This window comes from Lissotriton vulgaris, chromosome 2_1, assembly GCF_964263255.1.
Source record: "Lissotriton vulgaris chromosome 2_1, aLisVul1.2, whole genome shotgun sequence".
In the NCBI taxonomy this organism is placed as follows: domain Eukaryota; kingdom Metazoa; phylum Chordata; class Amphibia; order Caudata; family Salamandridae; genus Lissotriton; species Lissotriton vulgaris.
Genome location: NC_141687.1, coordinates 555,718,800 through 555,743,244, shown reverse-complemented (window position 1 = coordinate 555,743,244; position 24,445 = coordinate 555,718,800). Strand labels below are relative to the sequence as shown.

The 24,445-nt window shown below is 46.0% G+C and overlaps 1 protein-coding gene across 1 annotated transcript in view; it reads left to right on the top strand.

Annotated features, from left to right (window-relative positions):
• ACADL (acyl-CoA dehydrogenase long chain) overlaps nucleotides 1-24,445 on the top strand; it is a 467,508-nt gene that overhangs the window by 349,949 nt on the left and 93,114 nt on the right. Inside the window, exon 9 of the mRNA XM_086955552.1 lies at nucleotides 16,242-16,369. Coding sequence (XP_086811678.1) covers nucleotides 16,242-16,369 — 128 coding nt within the window. The remainder of the gene's footprint in view (nucleotides 1-16,241; nucleotides 16,370-24,445) is intronic.

Here is a 24,445-nt window from a genome sequence, read left to right as displayed (position 1 = left end):
TTTGTGTGCATGTGATGTAAGGGTTCACGGGCACACTGAGGGAACTGAATGGCAAGCTCGAGGAGAGACTCAGCAAAAGAACGATGGATTTAACCCAGATCTTTTGACTGGGGAGAATGTATGCATTGTCAGCATTCCGTCCATCATGTGTTTGCTGTAACACTTTTGGCCCTAAGTTGGATGGGTATGCCCAGACGTGGGCCCCTTGCTCACTGTGCCACTGGATTCAAGCTATCCTGGCTGAAGAAGAGTGACATACCCTGAAACCGGTCCCAGGATGCTTGTTTCCTGTTAAGGGAGGACATGGGCTGGCCTATTTGTCTGGACTGTTCCCATGGGGCATAGGCTCAAGAATGATTTGCATATGGCTGGGTCCAAACTGGGGTGGCGTAGTGGCAAAAGAACGATGGATTTAACCCAGATCTTTTGACTGGGGAGAATGTGTGCATTGTCAGCATTCCGTCCATCATTTGTTTGCTGTAACATTTTTCGCCCTAAGTCGGATGGGTATGGCCAGACGTGGGTCCCTTGCTCACTGTGCCACTGGATTCAAACTAGCCTGGCTGAAGAAGGGTGACATACCCTGAAAGCAGTCCCAGGATGCTTGTTTCCGGTCTAGGAAGGACCTGACCTGGCAGTTCGGTCTGGACTGTTCCCTTGGGGCACAGTGTCAAGACTGATTTGCATATGGCTGGGTTCAAACTGGGGTTGCGTAGTGGGCAAAAGAACGATGGATTTAACCCAGATCTTTTGACTTGGGGAGAATATCTGCATTGTCAGAACTCCATCCATCATTTGTTTGCTGTAACACCTCCTACTATCCCAGCACACCTTTCTTTTTTGCTAAATTTTTATTTTATTACAGTGGCCTAGGAGAGGCAAAGTGTTATTAGGACGGCTGCTTCCTTTTTTTTAATGCAGAGCACTTTTTTAGGTCGAGCTTTCAAGACCTTTTGCACATACTTTAGTATATACTTCCTATACTTTAGTGTATACTTCTTTTTGGGCTTTTTGCTTTTCCATGATTTGTTTCAGATTCCTTTAATAATCCTTGCTTGCTCATGGTCAGTCTTTCATATTTGTCACTTCTTTTCAATCCACCGGACCAATGCCGCAGTTCTTGTGCTCTTCCACTTGTATCTTTGTAGCTTCTGTTTAGAGACTACTTTGCCCTTTCTCTCAGAGCATTGACTAGATCGATGTTTCCCTGTTCATGCTACTGTTTGCTCTGCTCCCACTTCGGTTTATGTGAACAGGGCTGTAATTCTTGTTATGTCCTCACATTTGCTGTGCATTCAAATAACAATATCAAATGCCAGACGCAAGGTAATTTTCTTTCTCTGACTTAATAGTGAGAGTAGTTCCCCATGCCTTAACCCCTCCTGCTTTGCTACTTGCCTTTGTATCCTGCTGGTGTTTGTTTAAATCCTCTGATTGTCCTGTGCCTGTCCCCTTAAATAATTTGCGTTCTCTGCTGTGCCTTCACCTCTGTCCCCTTTAATTTCCTCATCGCCCACAGCTGGAAAAGACCAGCTGTTGTGCTCTTTTTCGAGCCCATCTTAAAAATTGACAGCATCTTTTATCATTAGCGTTTTTTCATCCCAATGGTGCGTTCTTCCTTTTGCACCTCTGCGCAGCTGTGGTGCGTGCTACCTTTCCCCACAATGCTTTTGGTGCTTGCTCGATCCAGGGGCTTAACGCAGGACCTTGCTAGAGGCTTAATTTGAGCTGGTGTCTGCCGGTGCGCACATGGGCACTTCATTATTAGCACTTGCTTTTTGTGCGTGCTTGCTGGCACCGGCTGCTAAATAATGCCTCTGCACAGCTGTGGTGCGTACACAGCACAGTAGACAGCTTAAAAATTGACCACACCTTTAACATTCGTGTTTTGTGCGAGCTGTGGTGCATGCTTCCTTTCATATCTCTGCGCAGCTGTGGTGCGTGCTACCTTTGACATCAATGCACAGCTGTGGTGTGTGCTTCCTTTTCCCCCATTGCACAGTACACAGCTGTGGCGAGGGTTTCCCCTTCACCCCACTGCCCAGGAGTGGCGCTGCTTCCTTTCACAACACTGCACAATGCAGATATGTGGTGTGTGCCTACTTTCACCCCAGTGCACACTTGTGCTGTGTGCTTCCTTTCACCTTATTGCACATTGCACCGCTGTGGTGCGTGCTTCCTTTCACCCCACTGCACTGTGCACAGCTGTGGTGCATGTTTATTTCACCCTGCTGCACATGCCCCCTCCATCACACCCACTTGGTTCTCTCGTTTTCTGTTTAATAAACAATTTTCACTCACAGATGCACAGGTTTCCGATACAAGCATATGTGAACTCACTAGACCTCGCAGCTTTTCTTACAAGGCACGTCCCCTCCACCCAGGCCGAGGGACAGACCCCACCGCCATAAGTGGGATTATAAAGCACCCTAACAGAAGCACCAAGGTGCTGGACCTTGCAGCTTTCCTTAGAAGGTGCAACCTCTCCACTGCGGCTGAGGGAAAAACTTCTCAGCCACAAGCTGCTGTGATAGTATGATAATATTATAAATTTGTAATATTCCTTGCAACTTTGGCGTTTACATTATTGCCCTTTATTACATTATTTGTTCGTTTTTAAATCCTCAGCAGCAACATTTGTGCCCCTGTGCTGCCCAGACAGGAAGCTCACCAGTACCGCCACTGTAACACAACATTCACACGCTCTACAACACATATTAAAAACGTTAACAAAGCCAATAGCTCTGTCTAAACACTTAAAATGCCCCAAAGGCGAGACCTATCGGTTATGCCTTTGTTTTTTCTTTCACTTTGGTTTCCAGCCACTTTACTAGGATAATTTGAGTAGCCTGTGGTCACACTCTGCAACATTAAACACCACAGTTACATCATGTGATAAAAGGGATAAAACGCACAATGTAGCTACATCGCATGAATTGAACAGTCTGACAAAACAAACTTTCGACATACACCGAACAGGGCCTTTAAAGCTACAACAAAAACTAGAAGAGCAATACGGAGCTTCTAGCACACTTCACTAGTGAAAGGTAAAGAAAAGATGCTGCGCCTGAGGAATTAAAAGTCAACGCTAAAGCAGAAGTTGTCTTACACACCCTTACCTTGTGGCGTTTATTGTTGTGACCTTTCTCCTCAAACCATTTCTCCTGGGAGATAATATATGCAAAAAAAGAGAGGTCAGTGGTATGCAAATAACCACAATATGGAGCAAGAATTAAAACTGGCCTGACTTAGGTCAGTTAAGAAAGCCCTCACTCACCGACCTGGTCGGTGACATGCTTCATCATTGGGCCCCACTAAAGAGGCCGAGTGCCTCTTTAGTGTGCTGCAACGCCAGAACTACCGCGGAGCGGGTTTTTGTGTAAAGGCGTGCTGTGAAAGTATAATGATAAAAGTGTCTAAAGTGTATCAAAAAATATACTTTATTTGTAGACCACTAGGACACAGATAAAAAATTATTTTGTGTTGGGAATTTATCCAAAATTAACTGCTCCAAATATGTGGGAGGATAGTGGATGACGTCTAAACAGTATAGTTATCACCAGCCTCTGTACCTTAAGGAAGTTACCATTAATGTTAGGGGGTGTAGTGAGCTACAGGTGGACTAGATCAAACCAAGTAACTCCAATGTGCTTCGTGTGCCCCGAACTTTACACATTGTCATCATTGTTTTTACCGCGCACTAATCAAGTGCTTTTTAGATCTGAAATTTTGACTGTGTAATCCATTCTTATATACTTAGTATCGCACCATTGGGGCTCCTTGTGACTCAATAAAGTTACCAAGTTTTGAACATTTATCTTCAATCTCCGCTCTAGTTACTGAGAAATGCCGTCCCATGTGACCTTCGGCATCATCGCATGCAGTTTGCGACAGCGATTGGCCAAACCGCATTGTAGCATCTGCGATTGGCTCAGTCGCTTGAACCATGCCCACCTACACACGTGGATATGCCCAACCCGGAAACAGGCTGCTCAACGCGGCTTGACATTCAATCTCACTCCTCGGCCCCACAGTCCATCGTCTGGGTCCGGTACGAGGGAGTCACAGGTTCCAAGAGGGTGCCTGGCGTCGAGGGCGTGAGTTGACAGACGATCTTAGCGGAATCATTAAGATAAGTAACCACTTGGCCAATTCCTGATAGTTTTCTTCTCTCCCGCATTTAGAGTGTGCCAATTACGCCTCCACCCCACTCCCGTGGCCCTTGGTGCAGATCGCATTTTTCCCATAAGTGAGACCATTTTAATCTTACTGCATTTCGCGGCGGGGTCACAGACCTTTGGTCCATTGATCCCAAACCAGGAGCACACGCCTCCCCGTTTTTTAATCCACCAGCTACTTGGTTTGATCTAGTTCACCTGTAGCTCACTACACCCCCTAACATTAATGGTAACTTCCTTAAGGAACAGAGGATGGTGATAACTATACTGTTTAGACGTCATCCACTATCCTCCCACATATTTGGAGCATCACAGATGTACTTTATGTGAACAAGACCAGCAACTTATTGTGTGTTCTGTCTTCTATGTATGTCTGTGTCTTTTTTCTTCCCCAGGTGCAGAAACCTGAATTTGGTAAGCCTCCTAAACCAGGAGTAACCGAGAATGAGCAATTGCTCTTCCCTTAATGCACTTTTTCACCTTTTTAACTTTTTTTCACTTTCACGTCCCTAGGTCAGGGTGAGCCTTAGGGTGCTTATACCGCCAGGGTTTAGCACATTTAATGGTCCTGATGAATGCCTGGTAAACTTACACCGTTTCATAGACAGAAACATGTTGGCTGATGGTATTATTGGTTGGAATTAACCAAACAGTTAGTTTTGGATAAATTCCCAACACATAATAATTTTTTATCTGTGTCCTAGTGGTCTATAAATAAAGTTTATTTTTTTTATACACTTTAGACACTTTTATCATTATACTTTCACTGCACGCCTTTACACAAAAACCCGCTCCACGGTAGTTCTGGCGTTGCAGCACACTAAAGAGGCACTCGGCCTCTTTAGTGGGGCCCAATGATGAAGCATATCACCGACCAGGTCGGTGAGTGAGGGCTATCTTAACTGACCTAAGTCAGGTCAGTTTTCATTCTTGCTCCATATTATGGTTATTTGCATACCACTGACCTCTCTTTTTTTGTTTGACTACCTCAACCGGGGATTAAGAGGGTGTCTTAAATCTCCCTACCTCTCTTCTTGTTGTCATATAGATAATATATGCAGTTCAACATAGCCATGAGAAAAGCAGGCAACTACGTAAGACATTAGTAGCTCAAAGTAATTGGGATCTATGTGGAAATACGCTTGTATAATAAATAAAAAAATGCAATTGTTGCCAGAGAATATGGTGTAGGAAAGAACCCCTTTTGGTATGGTTGCCTCCCCCTTCCAATTTATTCCTGATTCTCATGCATTTTTGACTGCGTGTGCACTGTGTTCCTGCTAACCAGGTCCCCAGTGCATGTGTCCTTTCCCCTAAACTGTACCAATGTTTCCACAATTGGGAGACCTCTGGAGAACACAAACAAGTCATTTGTAAAAGGTACCAGTGGTACTAAGGGTCTTGTAACAAGAGAGAGTCTCTGTAGGCTGTAGCATGATAGACCTCTCACCAAACCCAGGCACACTGCCACTGCAGCCTGCGTGTTTTGGTGCAGATAAGTGAAGAGTCGACCTGACACACATCCCTGTGTGCCAGGCCTACCATCACTGTAGGAGACTTAGGCTAGTCAGCCCTACAGTAAGCCTTACAGCCCTAAGGCAGGGTGCACTTACTAAACCTCATGTGAGGGCATAACTGCATGAGCAGATATGCCCCTATAGTGTCTAAGTCCATTCTTAGACCTTAAAAGTGCACAGTGAAAACATACTGAGTACATGGGCTGGGAGCTTGTCATTACGAGCTCCACAGCTCCATGATGGCATCACTGAATTCCAAAATGTTTGGTACTCAACATCTCAGCTTAATAAACCCACACTGTTTCCAATGTTGGTTTTATTAAAAAATGCACCAGAGGGCGACTCAGAGGTGCGCCCTGACATACTGCCAACTCTCTAGTGTTTGCCTGACTGGTCCCCACCAGCCTGCGATCTCTAGACATGTTTCTTACCACCTAAGGTGGGAGCCTTTTGCTCTTGTGTGTCAGAAACAAACCCTGCTCTGGGTGGAGGTGCTTCAAACCTACCCACAAGCAGGAACAGCATAGCAAGGTGGTGAGCCTCCTAGGGCATGCTAACCAGGGCCTCTCCAGCTTGTGGAGATGCCCGCCCCACCTGACCATACCCCATTTTTAGCGGCAAGCTCAGAGGAACAATAAGTAAGCCAGAGAGGTGTGTCCACTCTCAGCCAGGGCCACCCCTAAGGTGCCCTGAGCTTAAATGACCCCCTCCTTTCAGAATCATCTCTATTGGTTTGCAGGACTCTAGCCAATAGGGTCAGTGATATGTCTCTTTCCCAGAGGGAGTAGACATACAAAGGGTGTATGCACCCCATTGGCTACTACCATCTGAACCATGTAATGCACTTAAAGTTCGTTTTTTAGGGGCATCCCTGAGCCTTATGTCTTATATTCAGATGACCTATGAAAAAGAGGACAAAGAAGAGCTGATTACTGCACGATAGAAAGCTCCAGCAACTGACTTGGTCCCAGCCCAGCCAGCCTGTCTGCGAACTTCGCAAGCTTCCACGACTCATCACACAGACAAGTGACCTCCCGAACCCTGGGAGGACTGCCTGCCTTCCATAAAGACTCCTGAACTCCTGAACTCCTGTGGACATTGGATCTGTCCAAAAGAAAGCCAACTTTCAAAGACCAAAACTCTGCCTGCAGAATCACAAAATCCACTATCTCTGTGCCCCACGCTCATGGTCGGAGCCCAAGTGGCCCACCATTTCAGCAAAGGTTCCCCAGCGATTCAGAGCCAGAGTCCACCGCGGGCGGACCCCTGCTGACTCTACATCGACACCTGCAGCCTCTTCAACCCCTCCCCCCCAATCAAGACCGTTTAGCTGCTTTCGACACCAAGGACACCCCTGCACCCAGAACCCCTGGACCTTGGGGAGATCAACCAATGGTGTCCTGATGCTCCAATACTTCCCAGCTTACTGTGCCGCTGCAGGTTTCCTTCGAGTGGCCTCCTGGCCTGAGCCTGCAGCCTTTTTTCCAACTTTGAGATTCCTCATTGATGTGCATTGGGAGCGGGATGGTGTGATGGCATTCTGCCTTCGGCCGCGCCTGTGCTGCTGAAGGTGTACGTTTTACAGCAAACAAATGATGGACGGAATGCTGACAATGCAAACATTCTCCCCCAGTAAAAAGATTTGGGTTAGATCCATTGTTCTTTTACCCACTAAGCCACCCCAGTTTGGACCCAGCCATTTGCAAATCAGTCTTGACCCTGTTCCCCAAGGGAACAGTCCAGACCGAAATGCTAGGCCAGGTCCTCCCTGGACCGGAAACATCCGGTTTCACGGTATGTGGCCCTTCTTCAGCCAGGCAAGCTTCAATCCAGTGCCACAGTGAGCAAGGGATTATATCAACAGAAGAAGGAGAGGGGGGGAGACCAGGAGCTAGTTAATGGTCCAGTGTCTGTGCTCCATACTAACTGTGTCCCCCCTTTGTTGTATTCAGTGAGCAAGGGACCCACGTCTGGGCATACCCATCCCCACTTAGGGTGAAAAGTGTTACAGCAAACAAATGATGGACAGAATTCTGACAATGCAAACATTCTCCCCAAGTCAAAGGTGTAAGTTTGATGCTGCCTTTTGGGCCCACAGGAGGAATGAAGAGACACGAGGCCTGCGCAGCTGACGCATCTCTGCAGAATGGGCCAAGCTTTTCCAGCGATTCCGACAGCACAGAATGAAGAATCAAGTAGATGCAACGCAACAACCTCCCCAGGCAGCACCCAACCTTATGGTCACACCCGGAATACAGGGTATATCCACACCCCAGCACAACGTAACTTGAGCCACGACTCAAGCGCCTTAGCATAATCCCATAGAAACAATAAGAACTCCCCACCCTCTCCACTTCCCCTTAGTTCCCTTTTTAGGTCTCAGCTAGCATACGCCGCGCATGCGCAGTCTTGCTTGCGAGATTTTATGTTTCTGGGTAGCTTTCTCTAGCAGGCTTTAAGCCCCGCCCTTCTTTTCCATTGGCTGGCGTCACCGTTTAGGGTAAACGGTGGCCAGCCATTGGAAAAGAGCGTCCTCTGACATGCATTTTTCTCCTTTAGAGCCGTCCCACTTGGACTGGCTGCCCTGATTTACTGCTGGCGTAAAAGGTTTGTTATCTTCTTTATGGGGCGAAACAGATCGCCCCATAAAAAAGATAATAATCCTTTTACGCCAGCAGGAAGTCCGGCCGAGCCCGTCCAAGTGGGACAGCACAAATAGAAGAAATGTGTACGTCGTGCCCATCGATATTGTAATCCGGCTCCGCGGCTAAAACGTGACTCAATTTGTGTCACTCAAAATATTGAAATGTAATACAGTCTTTCCTAGGTCAGATCTCGTTGCTTTGCCACTACTACTTTACCTTTTGCTGCTGCCAGAAGTAATTAAATTATCGGAGATATCTCAAATTATAAACTGTGCCTCGTTGATATTTTCCTTCAACAGAACAGAAACGCAAACTGTTTGCCCTGCTGTGTACTGCTTTGAGATGGCCGCTGTTGGTTATTTTCCATCAAAACAGTACTCGTTCCACGTCTACGCCCAATAGGAGCAAGCCCAAGGCAGCAAAACTGGTTACCCGCCCCTGCTCCAGCTGCCGCCTTCTCCCGGAGACCCTGCGCCTTCCTCTTTATGGCCGGAAGTGGTGCTTTTGTCTCTGGCTCAGGATGGCTGAATGTCCGCTGCGCGCTGTCTAACAAACACCACCATCTCTGTACGGTCGGTGAATGAACTACAAAAGTACTGCCCTGTGTCGAGCAACTCCCGCAACAACCGCATGATGGTGGGGGGCGTGGGCGCCCGTGTCTCCCGTGGGCCGACTGGAAGTGTGGCAAGCAGGACGGTGGCGAGGGGCACATAGGGACCGTATGCAGCTTTGAGAGCCCCGAGGAGGTGGTGGTGGTCTGGGACAACGGCACCGCTACCAACTTCCGCTGCTCCGGAGCTTACGACCTATGCATCCTGGACAGCGCTACCACAGGTGAGAGCCTGCAGGGGCTGAGGGATTATATTGGGTTAAATAAGACAATAAGACAATTCTAAGAAAAGAAAACGGAACTAAGCTAATTTATCAAGCATGGACCTCAAACTTGGCAGCTAAGCAGCTGGCACTGTGCAAGCAGATGATCCCTGTTCATTGTTCAAGTGAGAGCCTCGTATTTTACAGTGCGCTGCCGTTCCTCCTAACGACAGCTCACGCCATCAGTTCCCCATCCCACAAACTCAGACCCCATCTGTTTACCTTTCTCTACATATCTATTCTCAATGCCGTTGGGTTTGTGATTTATTGGTTACTGTTATCAAGACACACATGGGTGATAGTGCATCAGTGGGTGCATGTTTAGATGTGCACGTGCGCACAATGTTATTTGTGTGTTTTGAGTCCGTGTGCATGTGTATGTGTTTGTGAGTTGTGTTTGTGTACAGACGCAAGACCGTTAGGAGCATTTATGTAAACTTGTTGTGAGTGAATGAGCGTGCATGTGTGGGTACAGCTGTATTTTTTACATGCCTGGCTGTATGTTTGTTTAGGACCCATTAGGCGTGTGTCCAATTGTGTTATGAATGTTTGTGTTTGTCTTTGAGGTGTATATATGTGCACCTTCTTTGTACATGTGTATTTAAGCAGCTCTCAATATTTGGGGTGTGTGTCCATGCAGGATGTTTCTGCAAGCGTGGGCGTTTCTGTATGATATCTGACTGGGTATACTTTTTGTGTGTGTGTTTATGGTTGATATGTGAGCATCTGCTGAGTGCATGTCTCTTAAATAGCTTTTAATGTTAAGGGTGTCTTTCCTTGTGGGGTGTGTCCATGTGTATGCTTGGATATTTCTTTGTTATATGTGCCTGTGTGTTCATGTGTGTCCTTATGGGGTACATGTGCGCATTTGTGTCCGTGTGTTTTTACATGGCTGTGTGTCAATGTTTGACGAGTGTGTGTTTGTGTGTGCAGTTGTGAGCGATTACACATGGGCCTGATACAAAGCAGTTCTGAGATGACACCACCCTGCCCTAAACATGTATAAATCGCATACCATTAAGCCACCAAGTGCATATACACCTCTGGCTGGACTTCTACCTGCAAACCGCCATGTAAACAAGGGTTTCCTTCAGGTCCTCCACCCCATCTCCACAGCAGCTATGGGTGCAAAAAAACCCAAGGCTCATTGATCTTGTCAACCCCTCCGAATAAGTCTGCTCCAGTGGCTTCAGGAAGGAGCAGGAGCGCTCTGCCCAACACTTTTTAGTAAGGGCTACGAAAACTCTTCAGAAGCACTATAGAAATTGACCGTTCTACCCAAACGAAAAACAAATACACAAAAAGAACACAAGGTGCCTGGATGTATGACGTAACAACGCATACTTTTTCAACGCACACCATTACAACGCAATTTTTACAACGCAGGATCCTTTACAACGAAAGCCTTTACAACGCATGACATTACATAGCAGATGCTATTACAACGCATGCCATTACAACGTAAGTCTGGGTAAGTATATTATTTTTATAACAAATGTAATTAATAAATATTTACTTAATTTTATTTATTAAATTCATTTTTTATTAATATATTTGTAAATATATTTATATATTTTTTAAAAATAGTGTAGGTGTTTAAAAATAATATACAAGGGGAGGAGCCAAGATGGCGTTCGGATCGGACGTGTAGTCCCTCGGCTCCGGGGACCATCTCCTCCTTCGAGTCTATCCTGGCGGAGATCCTGTATTGAAGTAGCTGATTTCGATAGCAGACGCGCTCCGGCGACCCGCCACGAAATCCTGGGGCTTTTGCTCTCCTGCAAGTGGAGGAAACGCTCGGGCACAGTTTGCGGCCTGCATCGACACAAAGACCGGGACCTCGCGTGGACATCGAGGCCGGCCGTCAGGCTCGTGTCATCGGGCTTGGCGACTGTGAAGTGTCGGTCGGTAATTACCGAAGGGCAGCGGACCCTGCGACCCACGTCCCGCTGCACAGCTGGCGCTGAGACGGGCGACCCTGCCTGCGACTATGATGTTCTGGGCACTCGGACTGCTGTTTTTGTGACTTTTGCCTGCACCTCGGCCCGCTAATGGCGGTGGGCTCCCGGCCTGGCCAGGTACTAGGAACCGAGCGGGACGACATATCTGTCTACGTTCAGGCTCAGTCATCTGCCCCTCGCAGCACGGCACTCTGGTATTCTATGGTGCGCAGCCTGCTCCGACTCGGAGATTCTTTGCCTGATGCTATGGTGGGCGTAATGTGAGGTATCCTGATAAGTCGGATGTGACTTGTGTTTCTGAACATATTGTGCGGGAAGACAAGTCTGAAACAATGTGTGCTACCACTCATGGCTATGGTATCTTCTTAGCAGCGGTTCTTTCCCTCCGCTCTGATGTTCTACGTTCTGGCTGCGCCCTGCTGGACAAGATGGAGGGCATGCTCAGTGTATCGGCCCGTTCCAAGATGGCCGACTCGCAGGGTCTCGGCATCACTCTTTGTTCTACCTTCGCCTGTGATAAGATGGCGACCTCCGGCGACAGTGGCGCCTTCGTGACCCCAAGCCTGCCAATGTCATCCGCCGCGGGAGGCCGGCTCCCGAGACCGTGTGCCCCTTCGGAGTTTCTGCTACAGCGTGAGCCTTCCCTCCGTGTCGTGCTCGCGGATCCCCGAGGCCCGCCCCGGGAGGTGCTGGACACAGAGATCTCCCTCCCTGTCCTGGCTGTGCCCTACGAGTTTAAGATGGCGTACTTTGTACCTTCCCTGGGACTCCTGGACTTGCTTGTTCTGGACACGTCGAGTTGCTCGCACCACGGGGACTTCCTTGGACTACCGACTACACCTGCATCGATTACACTGGTTTGCGGTGGTAAGGAGAAAACGGGACAAGGATAGACACTTCTCCTTTCGGACTGGCGGATTCCTTGTTACTGATTGTGGCGGATGGGGGAAATGCTGCTTTTACTGATGTTTTGATGGTGTTGACTCTGTACTCCATTCTGTGCTTTGGAACTGTCTTTCGCCACCAGACTACCAACTCCTGTTTTTGCACCGCTCACGCGGGTGGGGGCAGCTGGGGGGATAGTTTCCTTTGAGTGTCCGGGGTACGCATGGATGGTGCTGGAAGAATGTGTCGGGGGCATACGCTTCTATTAATGGTTTGGGGATTTCCTTGTTGCTGCCCTGGGTGTCTGAGTTGGGTGTTGCTACCTTGCTTTCACTGTGCGCTGCTACTGTGTTCCAGTTTCTTCTGCGTATCGGGTATGTTATTATTATTGGGCGTCATGCTTTGTGCTGCTACAATTCGCACGAGAGAGCGGAGCCGGGGGACGGGTGGTGGGCTCCTCCCCACCTTTCTTTATTTTATGAGAGCTTTAGGATAGTATCCTTTTCTTACTCTCTATATTTCGGGACTCCTTTTACTGGGCGACAGGCACACTGCTAGGGGGGGATAGGCCGTAGCCAGCCGTAGCCAGCTGCAGGGGTGCAGGGTGGGGGGGTGAACGGGGGGGGGTTTATTTTTGTTTTTCCTTTTGGTTCTATGGGCCTTCTATTCTTTTTCCTTTTTTCTTCCTTTGGGTTTAGACGATTCTCTTCTGGGTGCCGCGCAGCGACTCTGGTGGTTTCCTCCGCTATATGCTTGTCTATCCTGATTGTATAACACCGGACTTGACTTGTTGTGCTATGATATCCTGCTCCCGTCTATCCTCCAGGAAAAACTTTTAAAACTAGACTTCCTTCTGTATCGGATCCTCTGCACTCTTATTATGCTGCAATGTACCGTATGTGTGGGCCCTCGGGCTCTTTGCTGAGCTGTAATTGCCTTTTTCTATCAATAAAGGTCTTCCAAAAATAAAAAAATAAAAATAAATAATAATATACAAAATCCAGTTAGTGTAAAACCCAAACCCAGCCCTGAACCATAAAAATACCCCTGTACCCCATAACCCAAACTTAGCCCTGAACCCTAAAAATACCCCTGTACCCCATAACCCAAACCTAGCCCTGAACCCTAAAAATACCCTCTGTACCCCGTAACCCAAACCCAGCCCTGAAGCCTAAAAATACCCCTGTACCGCATAACCCAAACCTAGCCTTGAACCCTAAAAATACCCCTGTACCCCATAACCCAAACCTAGCCCTGAACCCTAAAAATACCCCTGTACCCCATAACCCAAACCCAGCCCTAAACCCTAAAAATACCCCTGTACCCCATAACCCAAACCTAGCCCTGAAGCCTAAAAATACCCCTGTACCCCATAACCCAAACCCAGCCCTGAACCCTAAAAATACCCCTGTACCCCATAACCCAAACCTAGCCCTGAACCATAAAAATACCCCTGTACCCCATAACCCAAACCCAGCCCTGAACCCTAAAAATACCCCTGTACCCCATAACCCAAACCCAGCCCTGAACCCTAAAAATACCCCTGTACCCCATAACCCAAACCTAGCCCTGAACCCTAATAATACCCCTGTACCCCATAACCCAAAACGATATATATAAAATTACTTTAATTAATTTATTTAATTTATTTATAATATTAAATGTTTAAATAAAATGATATACTTACCTATACTTACGTTGTAAGGGCATGCGTTGTAATAGCATCTGCTATGTAATGTCATGCAGTGTAAAGGCATTCGTTGTAAAGGATCCTGCGTTGTAATGGTGTGCGTTGAAAAAGTATGCGTTGTAAAAGTTGCGTTGAAACGGTTGTGTGCCCCGGCTGACTTTTAATCACATTCATTTGTAGAAAGCAAAAACATTCACACAAGATTCCTAAAAAAACGCTATGACAGTAGAAGGTGGGAGGGATGGGTGAGTTTGAGAGAGACTGCAAACACATGCACTCTTTTATTAAGTTGAAGCCATTTGCTTTGCTGTACAATACCATTAGCAAAGCAAATGGCTTTAACTTAATAAAAGGCGAGACCTATTGCATTTTCAATGCGTGTTTTTCTGTTCCAACTACTGAGTTCCCAGTTGATTAACCAGTTAGCGAAAACTAGACCTACCCAAGTTCGTACCCGTTCAGGATATATACCTTTGGGTATTACACCATACAGGGAAATACAACTGATATATAAACTGCCATCTTGGTCTCCCATCTTTATATCCCTTGGTCAGAGCATTCTCTGTATATGTGTAGCTGTGAAACACTGATTGTATGATTAACTTTGCTTAAAATGTTGAACGAATATGTAAAAAAGAAAACTCAGTAAAATGGTATTAAAAGCTTCAACCAGAGCTAAGTGGAATTTTTAGGACATCTATTTCAAGTCACAAAAACCACTGTGATTATTTTATATTTTATAAGCTTATAATTGATAGGTAATTTGTGTGTTGTACTTGTTCATATTTATTGGATGTACATTGGGCCTCATTTATTTTTAGTTACACTATGTTAGCTATTTCTCATGGTCTTTAATTTTTTATTAGGTATCTTCTTTCTTTTCCTTTCTTTTTCTTTTTTCCTCTTTTTCTTTCCTTTTGCTTCCTTTTTCGGTATTTCTTAACAATCACTTGGGTTTAAATTGGTTGCCATAATATTCCTTGTGGTATATTGTTAATATAACGCATTGTTTATTTGTAATATTGCGACGTGTGCAGTGTGTATACTTACCAAACATGTTTTATTTTGTCTTTTATGGAAAATGTTATAGTCGTTTGAAATAAAATAAAAAAAATGCATCATGCTATCTTAAAATGTGCGTTATACCACATAATTTGCCTTTCTTCTTGCAACATAATTTGACCCTCCCGTTATACAAATTTCCAATGGCCCTGTGCAGGATGTAAGGCTGAAAATATTTTTCTGTACAATCAGTGTGATGCCATGGCATGTCTGACGTTCTCTAACCTCTGGTATCATGTTGTAAGCCGGCACCAATGCTTATTTTTCTTAAATGTTTATTCACATCTTTTGTGTAATGTTTCTGGTTTCAGTTTCACTCCAGATAAAGTGATGGATAGATGTTTCGGATACAAAACTCAACCTGTCAAAGTAGCAATGAGTGTGTTCGGACGTCAGAATGCTGACACATTTTTCTTTCTGCTGAAACATGTTGAACTGAACATTTGGGGTGGTCATATTAGGAAAATTGCTGTTTTGGGTAAAAATAAATGTAAAATCAGTGCCCTTAAACAAAGGGTCTCTATAGAGTGAGAGCTACGTACATATGTTTCACTGCAAATAAATTATTTTGAGCTGCACTATTATTCTAGAAGTAGATGAGGGTTGCCTTCTCAAGGTAAGATAAGTAAGCAGTACAAGGCCTCAAAAAAAATGTCTTAAGTCAGCAGCTCCGGCTACATCCTCTCCCATTCCTTGAGCTATATTACTTCACCATCTAATATGTTTCAAAACGCTGATTCTTCAGGCTGTTCATTAATCTAGCGATAGTCAACACAGAATGTTATAGTGATTTTTACGCGCAAGAAAGTCTTTCTGTCTGTGCCTTAAAAAAGCCTTGGAATGTATCCATAAATGTTTCCTGAAGCAAGCATGTACTTCTGAATCAGAATGTATGACCCAGTATGTAGTAATTGTATAGCTCTGCAATCCCTAGTGGCACAAATCTTAGGATAATGTGCTGCATGTCCAAACACTTATAAGATCCAAACTGCGATCGCTATTGGCTATACCAATGCCTGTTTACTTTTAATTTACCATTCCAAAATGGTCCCCATGTTGGAACTGTAAATTATAAATGACAAAACTGCAGCCAGTGCATCACGATGCATGTGTCCCCTCTCATCCATGGATATCTTACAAAGGTTTTTCAGCTTTATTAATGTCAATGCAAACTAGCATTAGCAAAGCAAATAGCTCGGCATTTTAGAACGAAGTCCTTTTGGCTATGGCGATGCTTGTTTGTTTATTTATGTATGAAATTCAGAGTTATCTTATGTAATTGAGTTGTGCTCAAAAGCTAGCCCAAAACAATTGCTATGAGAATTGCGAGTGTTATTTAGAAGCTATACAGGTATTCTGTGACTTGAATATAAATTAAAGTAAGCTCTGAATTCTACGTTTTTCTCTTGTTTCATCTGAATGGAAATTAGACAGTGCAGCACAAGTTAGCAGAAATGAAAACACAGATTTGCATTGGCCGTGCATTCATCGACAACTGCCTCCAGCTGCACAACCAAAAACGCCTGGACTCTGCAACTGCTTCTATGGCCAAATACTGGTAAGTGTTGGGTTAAGGTTATTTAAGCCTGAAAAGAGGCCTATTCTGAAGATAATCTTCTAAATGTGTCTGCTGCTTTAAAAGCTTGAACTTCACATAAACCAGTGTCTCTGGCCTTAAGTTCTTTTCATAGCTGTTTGACAATTGTAGTGATTTAGATACCTCCTAGATTATTCAGGGATGTAAATAGGTTCCTTTCTTTTTGAATGAAGGTTATTTGTTTTTCTCAGTGGCAAAAGGATAAAAACAAGCGTTGGTAAACCAATCAGTCTTGCTTTCTTAAACATAGCGACAAAGTGAATAGACCTGGATTTTCTTTAGAAAGGTGCTTAATAATTTTTGGCTGACATTGTAGGTGTTGCACCAAGAAGTCCTAAAAAAAAAATACAATCTTTTAGGCTACTACGATATGGAAGATGGGAGTCGGGCCCTTTGTTCGACAATTGTGCTAGAAGAGGTGAGAAATACCCTCCAAGAAGAGGGTTATAAAACTGAGTCAATTATGAAGTTTGTGTTCCAAGTAGTGAAATGATAAGGCATAAAAAGCAAAATATTGCAAATAGATACTTTTGAAAATGGGCAAAAATGTGGTGCAGCTGTATGAAAGCTTGTGTGGGTTCATATGTATATTATGAGAACAAAAAACCTCTAAATCCAACAAAATGTTATGACCGCAAAGTAAAACACATTAACTTTTAAGACGATTAGTAGCTGACATTAGCCTACCACGAAGACACACAACACTTACTACACAAAAAACATAAACCAGCATTCAAAATTACATCAGTTAAATACACCAAAGAGCATACACCTACCTATTCAATTACATTCAACGTCTCACAAAAGGACTGCATTAGCAGCCAAACCAAATGGGACAATGTAACAATCCACAGAACTCGTAGGCCTTAATGGTTAGCACAACCAATCAAACCATGATAAACCTAAAAAAAAAGCCAGTGGCAAAAGTGGGCTCTCTCAAAGAATTCTTTCTCTGTGCTACTTCTTACAGGTACTTTTTAAATTATAGATAACATGAAGCCCATAATACATCTGAATATGTCTGCAGCTGGACCTAAAAAGGCCAAGGTTAAAACGAGCAGAGCTTGAACTGCCCGGTGTTGTCTTCTGTGCCTGCTCAGAGCATGATTAGTTTTTTGTGTGATACCAAATACAGTCCCTGAATTTTCTTAAGCATATGGAAGTAATTCATTTCTTAATGTGTCTTATGCTGCAGTAGTCAGGCTATTCAGAGTGACACTGCATTCATGCTATGGATGACAAAATATGGTTTTGCAGCTTGGACATCTTCTAGATTCCCATACTATTCGACGAAGACAACCAACACATTGAACTCTCACCAACCACCCTGACACCCTGAAGGCAGCCCTCTCCACCGAAGACCCACTGAAGACGATGAAGTCAATCCACTCCGGGGCCCCCACGGACCCTTACCCCACCACGTCTTCAACTGAGCTGCCGACCCCAACATAGCCAGACACAGCTTTCGAGAAGGAATGGAAGCCGTCGCCAAATGGATGAAAAACACCTGCTTACAACTGAACACCAACAAAACCGAAGCACTCCTCATAGGCCCAAACCCCGACGCCTGGAATGACACCTGGTGGCCCCCCCGTCCTCGGAAGCCCGCCCACCCCCACGGACCACGCACGCAACCTGGGAATCATCATGGACACCGAGCTCAAAATGGACCGCCAGATCAACTCAGTTTCGTCCTCCTGCTTCCACACCCTCCACCTCCTACATAAGACCTTCAAATGGATCCCCCTCAAACACAGAAAGATTGTTTGGCATGCCCTCGTCACCAGCAGACTTGACTACGGCAACGCACTCTGCGCCAAAATAAACAAAAACCAGACCCACAAGCTACAGAACATCCAGAACACCACCGCAAGACTGGTCCTCAACCTGCCGAGACACTGACACATCTCCCAGCACCTCTGCACACTCTACTGGCTCCCCATCGAGGCTAGAGTAGCCTTCAAGATGCTCACCCACACACACAAGACCCTCCACAACACCGGAGCAGCATACCTGAACAACCGACTCAAATTCCACACTCCCCAAAGGACCCTACGATCAGCCCAGCTCTCCTACTCCGTGGTCCCCAACACCAGAAAGACCAGATCGGGAGGCCGCTCCTCCTTCCTCGCAGCCAGCGCCTGGAACACCCTTCCGCTCCACCTCAAACCGACAACATCGCTCCCCATCTTCGCAAGAAACCTCAAAACTTGGCTCTTCGACAGACCCCCTCCTTGAAGGACTGGAGCCTGCATCCCGCCCACCCCCAGCGCCTTGAGACCCTTACGGGTGAGAATCTTAGATTACATCAGAGGCGCAGCTTTGTGTCCTCAGCCCCTGCCCACCCCCCACACTCTTTCTCTTTATTCACAGCTGTTAGACTAATGTTCTATTGTGCTCCTTGACATGGATGGCACCCCTCGGGGGTTGCCAGCTTCATAAATTCAGCTTCTGGACTTTTGGACGAAGCCTACTGTTTGTTTTGGAATTATGGCTGATAAATTTTGAAGAGCAGCACCCTACTGTCACTATGCGAATCTTTCCATGTGTGTGGTATAGACTATGATTTTCTCTGTGCCTAGAGTCGAATAACTTCATTACTGTGGCTTGGTCTTACAGCGACCTCTTTAGATTGTCTTCCCTGCCGGTGTGTCCTCACAATCTCATTTTTAGGTCTCGCCTTGGCAGCGCATACATAAAATTATCTATATGTTGGCTGAAACTCTGTGTAATTTGTTTTTCCGCTTGCGATTGGTTTACCTGTGGCATTGCTGTTCTTATCTTGCTTTCTGTTGGCTCTTGATCCTTTGGTAACTTCCGTATAGTCCCGAAGCAGCGGCGCCTAACTAGAGTTTTTGTCCGCTCCGCTTGCACTTGTTTTCATTGCGTGCAGTGTGCCATTTGTTTCTCACGCCGCGTTTGTTTATTTATTTTGGAGATCACCCCCTGCGTCTGTAACTGGAGACTCTCCTCTGTGGGATTACACAGGGCAGTTATTTTAGTCTCTGTAACCAGAGCAGCAGTATTGCATCACAGAATTCTGTCGATTGTGCACTCTCCCATCACCCTTCAACACAAACGCAGTTACCCTTAAAGATACGACACACCCGTCACTGCTTCCCATCCTCCAACACAAACGCAGTGAAGTGCAAACATCAAGGCATGCCCAGATATACCAGAGTCATACTGTACACCCCTCTCGGGCCCCCGCTCCTCATGTCACGAGACACCGCCACTAAACATCTGCTGGGAGTTAACATGGCAGGTCTACATTATTCTTTTTCCTCCCTCCCTCCCTCCCCACGTGCAAGTACCTGTGTTAGGTCTTAAATCTTTAGGCCCCGCCCCCAACTTCTAGCATCAGATGGAACATGCTGCATTCCTCAACTACGCAATAACGCATCTCCGATGTTCCTCGCGAAGCACAACATTCCTGCAAGGTGCACTGATTCAGGCCCCCTGCCCACCTTAGCAATGCCCACCGCGCAGGCATCATGCCCTAGTCTCGGCCTCTGCCTATCATAAAGAAAGTTTAATGTGAAACCTCTGGCACGATTTCAATAGACAAAGAGTAACTGCTAATATTGTTACTGTCAATGTGCTCTCTCCAGTTTTCGCAAACATATCCAAATACATGTATGTACTTAGGTGGCATTATTATAAAAATATTAATTTCAAATTTTGGTGACTAACAATGGAGTGAATGCTATTTAATATGTAAAAAGGTTAACTTTTTGCGTAGCCGCGTACTGCTTAGTTTCTTATATCGATGCCTCCTTGCTTAGTGTCTGCCGCCACAACCAATGAGTGAGTGTGCTTCCATTCAAACCAATGCTTCCCTATAAATGTAACTTATTATTTGAAGTGTGTTCAAATTGAAAGTATGTTGGGCCGCCATTTACAGCCATAGGGGCTGAAGGGATTAATTGGACAATGGAGTACGAATTAAGTAACAGGAAATTTGTCAGCTGTTTGAGCTTATGCCACGGCCATCTTGCACTGGTGCATTCAGCCACTGAGCACAATAAAAGTTGAAAGGGTGGAATTGTCTGGGTGCCGAAATAATTGACCCTGTGCCATGCATTCTGGCTGTTATGAAACCTTTCAAAAGCATTGTTGCAAAACATTGGCCAAACACTTAAATCTGCTTGCCTAAACAAAAATCTTAAACGAGCACATATGTTCTTATTTACATACAAATCAGCTGTTTAGATGCATGCTATTACTTTCAAGCCAAAGCGCAGAAATGGCCCACCCCATCTTCCGCAGACACACCACTTCGCCACATGGTAACGTAATCAGAGGAAGTGGATTGTCAAAACTGAAATTGGAAACGCCAATAAGGATGGAGCACACAGCTAGAAAAGAAGACGAATAAAATAGTGTTTATCCATGATCAAAATGCAGAATACAGAAAAGACTACAAAGGAAGATACCAGAATGCTTCTCAGAGTTTAGAGCTTGTGCAAGTGAGGTTATAGCTTACGAATAAGCCTTCTTTTTCTTATAATTCAAGGATGGTAGGTGCAAAGACTGTGTGGTCTTCAGCTATTTGTTTGCAGACAAAGTTCAAAGTCATATGCTCGTGGGTGTGTCTCAAACCTTTGTTTTTCTTTTACCAATTAAACTAGGACAAAAGGTTGGTCTGTGTATTTAGCAGCAGCACCTTTTTTAGGTCAAGCAATTTATTGCTCTAAACCTATTACATGTGACCAAACTCTCTTGAACAAGCGGATTTCTCACAATGCATGTTGTGTACTGGAGCGTGAAGCTTCCCCAGGCACGCGCTTGGCCTTACTCACACCCCAAATGCCTGCTCCCCCTCCCCCGCCCCCCACGCCTCCCACCAGACTCCCCCGCCGCTCGCCATATGCTCGTTCCCGCCCACTGGCAGCCTGCTTGTAAATCATGCTTTATCTCCTTTCATTTACTGTGCATTTAAAGATCGAGCCCAAATGTTACCAGCAGTTTTGGAGTGGCCTCTTCCATAGTACAGCTTCTGGGTCTTTAAAGCGCACTTCTGTCAGAGTAAACGTCCTGTAAGGAAAGAACACTGCCTCAGCTGTGGCAGCGCGTGAACGTCAATGCTCACTTATTATTTACCGGAGCACTTCACAGAAGTTCCTGCGCTGCTGTTAAATCCTGGCTGAAAGCTCTGGTTGTGTGTGTGCATACACGTCTGCTAGCGTGGCATGGGCAATGTACCTTATATATGATTGCATTTTCCCAGGCCGTCTGATCTGGGTATTTACTTGAGTCACCACCAGTCCCTCCCTCTCTCCTCTCACGCCTCTGCTTTTAACTCCCGCCCGCTCTCCTTTGTGTTGCTGCTCATTAACGCCCCCCCCTCCGCTACTACCCCGCCCTTGTTGCTTTATTCTGAGCAGGTCATTGCATGTGAACGTTAACAGATGCATGTATCTTCTGTAAAATAAACAGCTTTTCGACATGCCATCAGGTTTATCTTAAGAGCATATTTTCTGCTTGTTTTACGTGGATCATCTAGAGATATCGTACCACACCCACTGTGGAGTTTGTACTGAGGCTTTTAGCAGGAGAAGATTCTCTGAGATCTGCCCTCAAAGAATCGCATGCTAATAAACCCCGCAGTGTTCATGCAGGGGCATGCGAGCATGAAAGCCAGGGGTTGCAAAAATGTATTTATTTGGATGTAGGTTGTAAGCAAAATGTGCCACGGGCCTACAAATCACAGTTAGGAAGCAGCAGTATTCATACATGTAGATATGTCAGGGCCCGGAGTTAATGAGAGGGTTCAATAACAAGGACATTCCAGGGCTTCTCCATTTTAGTCACAGCTCCTGTCTGGCTCCATTCCCCAGCGATGAATGGTGCCACCAAGGAAATCAAGCACAGTACTCCCTAATATTGGATAAATTCCCATCCATACCCCCACTCCATCCCCCCAACTCCACCCCCGTCCATCCACCCCCCATCCATCCATTCCCCCATCCATCCATTCCCCCCACTCCATCCCCCATCCATCAATCCCCCCACTCCATCCCCCATCCATCCATCCATCCATCCCCACACTCCATCCCCCATCCATCCACCCCCCACTCCATCCATCCCCCCACTCCATCCCCCCACTCATCCATCCATCCACCCCTACTCCATCCCCCCCACTCCATCCATCCATCCATCCCCCCACTTCACCCATCCATCTATCCATCCCCCCACTCCATCCATCCATCCATCCCCCACTCCATCCCCCCACTCCATCCATCCATCCCCCACTCCATCCCCCCACTCCATCCATCCATCCATCCATTCCTCCCACTCCATCCATCCACCCCCACTCCATCCATCCATCCATCCATTCCTCCCACTCCATCCATCCACCCCCACTCCATCCATCCATCTATCCCCCAATCCATCCATCCCCCCACTCCATCCATCATCCATGCCTCCACTCCATCCATCCATTCCTTCGACTCATCCATCCATCCATCCGTCCCCCGCCCCACACTCCATCCCTCCCCACCCCACAATCCATCCCTCCCCCGCCCCATACTCCATCCCTCCCCCACCCCACACTCCATCCCTCCCCCGCCCCACACTCCATTCTTCCCCCGACCCACACTCCATCCCTCCCCCGCCCCACACTCCATCCCTCCCCTGCCCCACACTCCATCCCTCCCCCACCCCACACTCCATCCCTCCCCCGCCCCAGACTCCATCCCTCGCCCACACTCCATCCCTCGCCCACACTCCATCCCTCGCCCACCCTCTATCTCTCGCCCTCCCTCTATCTCTCGCCCTCCCTCTATCTCTCTCTCGCCCTCCCTCTATCTCTCTCTCGCCCTCCCTCTATCTCTCTCTTGCCCCCCTCTATCCCTTGCCCTCCCTCTATCTCTCTCCTCCCCTCCATCTATCTCTCGCCCTCCCTCTATCTATCTCTCGCCCTCCCTCTATGACTGACTGACTGATGGTATTTCTAAAGCGCACTACTGCTGAGGCGTCTTAGCGCTATATAAAGTAACTAGACAAGTCCTGCCCAATACATTGTTGGGTGAAAAGTTATCTTTCGCCCTCCCTCCCTCTATCTATCTTTCGCCCTTCCTCTATTTATCTTTCCCCCTCCCTCTATCTATCTATCGCCCTCACTATCTATCAGCATCACTCGGCACCACTACAGCATCACTCGTCGCCACCACAGCATCAATCTGTGCAACCATTCAACAACAACTGATTCAAATATGTTCTCTCAATGTTTCAAGCTTTATGAAAAATGTCACAAAAAGATGTTGATATTTCACTTCTGTTCTTGGATTTTGTCACAATAAAATACACTGAACATAATCTTCACAAAAATTATTTACAAAGGTTTAAGCTATTAAGCTATTGCCATTAAAAAGTACAATACCTTTTATTTAAGTATTAATTATTTAAAAAAAATAAAAGCCATTGTTATTTGTAATATCAATACATCTAAGTCACTTAAATACAGCACATATTGCATTACACATGCAATAGGTGTCACATTTGCGAAAGTTAAAACTACCGGCATTGTAAATGACAAAGCTATTAATTTCGCTATTTTCAAAACCAACACATAAGAAAAAAAAATTGTCATTTACAATACCAATAGCTCAAACTTTCCTGATGCGAGACCTATTGCATTGCAAATGCTTGTTTGTAAAGCTCCCCAGTGTTACTCCCAGGCCCCCGGCCCCCACCTCCCTCCAGGCGTCTTATCTGAATACCCTCTCTACATGTCTGTTCTGCAGCTAATCACCTTCTCTGCAGGTCGCATCACTGTCGAAAGTGCACTGTCAAATTTTCTCCTCGAAATCTTAACATTCAGCGTTAAAGCATTACTGTTTCTTGATTTCTAAACAATAGTTATGTCTATGCAAACCAAAAAGTACCACATGTGCACATGTTGGTGTTAAAGCTCTTCTTTAACAGATTTACATGTTCATTTTTTACCCTCACACAGGATGGGACCACCCTCACTTTGTGGTTTGTGTTTTTAAATATGTCACAGGTTGGCCATAAGCACCCACCTTTCATCTT